Here is a 5,004-nt window from a genome sequence, read left to right on the forward strand (position 1 = left end):
TCTCATTACTATTTTTACGATTATTATTCCTAAATTCGAGACTAACCTGAGCGTTAGCACTCAACGGTTTTTTTGCAGGTCCACCCCTTTAGGATTTGCATTTACTTCGGCCCAAGCTTTTGAGTATAGTTCATATCAATTAGACCCGTGTATTTTTTTAACGCATCAATTTTATTTTATTTCTTCTTTATAAATATTTTAAGAAAAATTCAACATATCAATTATAAATAAAATTGTTCATGAAATATTCATATTCAAGTTCAAAAAACAAATTCCCATATACGAATGAAATTATTCTTAACAAAACAACCTAATAATTCATAGTAATTATATATTAATTAGTAACAACTTTTTTATCTTGCTCCTCATCAAGTATTGTTGGACAATTTTTTAATTCATCAACTATTGAATAAATAAATAATAACAAACAAATAAAATAATATAATATTTTATTAATGTTTAAACTTCACAAGATTCTAATTTAAGGGAAGAGAAGGCATTCTGATAAGTGAAGAAAAATAAAGTATCTATATAATAGATCGGGATGGGTCCCTAAGGACTCGGGACTCAAGACCCCCATGCCTTCATTTTTTTTTTGAAAAATGAACCAACCACTGTTTCTATTGAGTTCAGATCCAATTGTCACCTCTATGAAAAATAGTAAATAATGTGAACATATTTCTTCTGCATGCATGATTCCTAATGTAGCTATTTTGCATCTAATTTGTAAATGGACCTAATCGTTAGTGATATTAATGGAGGTTGTTGACATTAGCATAAAAATTAATGAAAATTCAAGTTTACGATTGAGTTGACTTATTTAACTATTTGATTATTACATAAAGGCCCCTTAAAGTTATAATGTCACGAGACCTCAACTTTAAATGATAGAAATTGAGAAGGGTACTAATTTACACTTTTCTTGGTCATTATCTTGTTAGATTAGCCCTACAATCTATTCTCAAGAGGATGTTTTGGACTCGTACTTGAAAGCTGCATAAATTAATCCCAAGAATGTATTGTGTATATGACTTTAGTTTTAATTAGTTAGTTATTTGGTTGAGTACGGAGATGTAATCTAATAATTCCATCCACTTGTTTCTCCTTTGACTACTGTTACATTGCTCATCTAAAATAATATCCAAAGTCCAAAACACAAAAATCCAACGAAGAAAATTTGATGGGCATTAAGGGTCAAACATCATGTGAAAGATATGCTCATTTAATTTCTGAAAACATTGATTTTTCAGTACATGATGAATTTCTAACATTCACATTCTGAAATCCCACCAAAGTCAGCTTACAAGGTTTCTTCTTAACTGATATGCCAAGAACGAAAAGCTTATTGTACTGACGCAATTGAAAAGGAAACAAAGACATCAAAATCCTTATCCATGTTACCAATGTTAATTGCAAGCTTTGATTAATGATTCACTACTGATACTTCACCAAAATCCTGGAAAACTGACCAATGATGTCCTAATTAATGCCACATGTAAAATGATAAAATTAATGAATCATATATTTATATATAACCAAATAATATCCTTCATTACAATCTCTGTCTTGATTAATGAAAATTTTATATCCTAATCAGGTTTAATTGAACTAAATTAATCAAACCAATCACAGAAAAATATAATTGTACATCAATAAATAGTGGCATTGCACTCGTCGTAGGTTCGGTTAAACCCGATTTGGCTAGATTAATATTTTACAGATGAGATGGTGATCTAAAGCAAAATCTGACATGTTAAAAACAATTCTCTACTGATTAACTCATGATCTACTTGTAAAATAATTAGCAGATATTTCTTGCCAATTACCAGGTATTTACTCTTTACTGCTACTTTCTCCTTTGGCTCACCTTCCCTCTACCTACTGACGATGAGAAGCTCTGAACCGACGGAATTCTTTGATGTAGGTTCTGGCTCTCGACTTGATGCTGCTGCTGCGGCTGCGGTGGTGCATCTGGTGGAGTCGGCTCCCACGGCTGTGCAGAGACCCTCCATATCTTCACGGACTTGTCCAGGCTGCCGCTATATGCCGTGTACTGCCTGTCACCGCCTCCTACATCAGTCCCTTTACGATCCTCTTCGACTGCCAAACACTTGACCGGCCCAGTGTGCCCGGTCAGCACTGATAAACAAGAATGCTCCTCTTCTTCCCGTCTCCACACGCAAATATTGGTGTCCGCCGATCCGCTGAGCACTAAATTTCCTGACGTGGCCAAACACAGTACTGCAAGCTTGTGGCCCCTCAAAACTCCCCCGTGAGAAAGAAACTTGGCGCGTTCCCAGAAGTTAACTAGCCCGTCTGATGATCCGCCATATAAAACTGTGGCATAAGGGTCGAGAGCTAGGGCTGTTACTGCACATTCTTGCTTTAACAATGTCTGTGAAAAGAAATGCTTTGTTCCCTTCCCTTGCAGTTCTCTTCGCCAAACTTTGATGGTTCCGTCGGCTGAGCCGGTGAATACCAGTCCATCAAAGCCGGCGATGACTGAATTTACAGCATCGTCATGCGCGTTGATTGATTCCAGGCACTTTGAATCTGAAATTCGCCAGACCTTAATCGTTTTATCCCACGAAGCTGAGTATAACAGGGATTTATCCTCGCTCAAACTGAGAGATGAAATGGCGTCAACGTGTTTGATCCAGATTGCATTCTGATTCTTCTTGACCTCAACATACTTGTTGGGATTGAACGAGCTTTTTATTTTGGCCGTGAAAGTTGGCAATGTTCCGATGCGCTTGTGAACGCTTGGATCCTTTCCGGAGATCTTCCAGACCCGGATTTTTCCGTCCTGATGGCCGGTGAAAATCCGTTCACCCGCAATGATAATGGCTTTAACCAATCCGGAGTTAGATTTGAACCCGGAGAATTCTTTCTGGTTTTTCCATACCCTGATGTTCTTGCTGTCTGAGCCCGTGTACAGCAAATCCCCGGAAGCTGCTAATGAATAAATGTGCCCTTCTTCGCGGACAAGGGACCCCATCAGGCCTGTGTACGTATACGACGATTCAGGCGCCACGTGAGAGGACCACGGAGATTTCGACAACGGCGAGGAAGGCGGGTCCCATGTCTGGGTTGAAGATGCCTGCGGTTCCTCCCACACGGCGCTGTTGTAGGGGGAGCTAGAGCCTGAGGGAGGCGGCGGGCGGTCATGGTTAGCGGGGCCGGCCTCCGACGTGCTGCTGAGGCGAAAAGAATATTCTTCTTGACCATCATGAGTCTGCAATGTTTCGCCAACCGTTTCTTTCTTCTTCAGGACGACGTTGGAATCCGTCGCCATGTCATAATTGCTGGTTCTTGAATTCTTCATTCTCCGTTAACTAATCAGGCCTCTCCTAATTATGTATAGAGTTACGGAAACAAACAATTATTACGCGATGTTTAGGAAGATTGAACGCTAAGATAGCCGAAAGGAACGAATATTGAAGAGAGAGAGAGAGAGAGAGAGAATAATATTGTTAGGGTTGGCTGATGATATAGAATGGTCTGATGTAAAGAAAAGTACGGGCAATGAAGATGTTGGGAGAGCGAGTGTCCTTTTCAGGCATGATGCAAAGGTGCAATTTTGTCAATCTCAATTGAAATCTCGCAACTAACTTTAAATGCAATTAGATATCCTCTCCATGCAAGTTATCTAATTCCTATCTAAAATGAGGAGCCCTTTTCAGAATTTCTCTAACCTTATTTGTCAACTCATCTTTCCATTTTTGGTTTGATTTTGTGCGATAGTGCTTCGGATCTTATTTTCTACTTAGTCTTGTTGTATTCTTTTTATTTTGATTAATCTATAAATAATACGTGTATAGAGACTACACATTTATATTATTTAAAATAAATTTTTATATATAAAGTGTATATATTAAATAAAACATATTCAACAAGATTTTAAATACAAATTCAACCCAATATTGCTTACCCCTTAATTCAATATTTGAGGCTATTCCTTGAGATGTTATAGACCAAAGGACGTTCAATTGACACTAAGAGAGTGTTTGGCTAAGTTTATAAGCTCGTCAAAACATCTTAGTTTATGAGCTATTGCAATTGTTTTGAATTTTAAAATCTTTTTAGAAAACAATTAACTCCATCCATTTTTTTTTAAACATCTTACAAGCTCTTTAATCTTAACATCTAATCGGACAAAAAGAAACTCATAATTTTGTTAGTATTTCATTTTTACCCTTCATACAGTTGACATTTTCTCTCCAAAACAAAATTATTATTTATATGATTTTAAATTCTAACCGTCTGATGGGTTTTTGAGTCATTATTAAAGTATGAAAAAGTTATCATGACAAATACTCTAATATCTTATAAGCTTTAATATTTTATTCAAATACATTAAAATCTTGTTTTTAAAATAAAATTAAATATCTTTACACAGTTAAAATATTTAATAAGTTGTATGAGTATATAAAGCATTTTAAGATTTAGCCAAACACCCTTTTTAAGTATGAAAATCATGGACTTCAGTTTTTGGATTGTTAAAGAGTAGAGTTAAGAGGAAAATGTTGTCATTTATGTGAACAATAAAGAAATTAAAAAAATAGAACGTAATTGTTTATATAATTAAAATAAGTTCAAATTAATAATTAGATTAATTATACTTGTGTTGCATAATTGGAATTATCTATTTGGATAATGCATACATATATATATGATGGACATTTTCAACTATTAATTGTAAAATATATAATATTGGTTGAATTATAGAATAATTTAAGCAATAAACGTGACTCTAAAATGGCTATAGTTTGAAATTAAGTAGCATATATGCTTGAATAAAATGGTATGAAATAGAAAATTATTATATATTTATTTTAAGAAATACTATAAAATTAATAATTTTGAATTAATTAACTAAAAAATATTTTGATGTTATGCATAAAACACATTATAATTGAAATGATAGAAAATATTGATTAACGAGGTCTCTAAGATATCAGATTACTCTCTAATCATTTTCAAGATTTATTATCTATTACAAAA

General features: G+C 34.7%; 1 protein-coding gene across 1 annotated transcript; it reads right to left on the reverse strand.

The window, feature by feature from the left end:
* Positions 1,577 to 3,499, reverse strand: LOC105177707 (protein JINGUBANG). The gene has a single exon (XM_011100943.2). It carries the CDS (start codon positions 3,323 to 3,325, stop codon positions 1,847 to 1,849), a length of 1,479 nt encoding a protein of 492 aa, XP_011099245.1. The 5' UTR covers positions 3,326 to 3,499; the 3' UTR covers positions 1,577 to 1,846.

This window comes from Sesamum indicum, linkage group LG15, assembly GCF_000512975.1.
Source record: "Sesamum indicum cultivar Zhongzhi No. 13 linkage group LG15, S_indicum_v1.0, whole genome shotgun sequence".
In the NCBI taxonomy this organism is placed as follows: Eukaryota; Viridiplantae; Streptophyta; class Magnoliopsida; order Lamiales; family Pedaliaceae; genus Sesamum; species Sesamum indicum.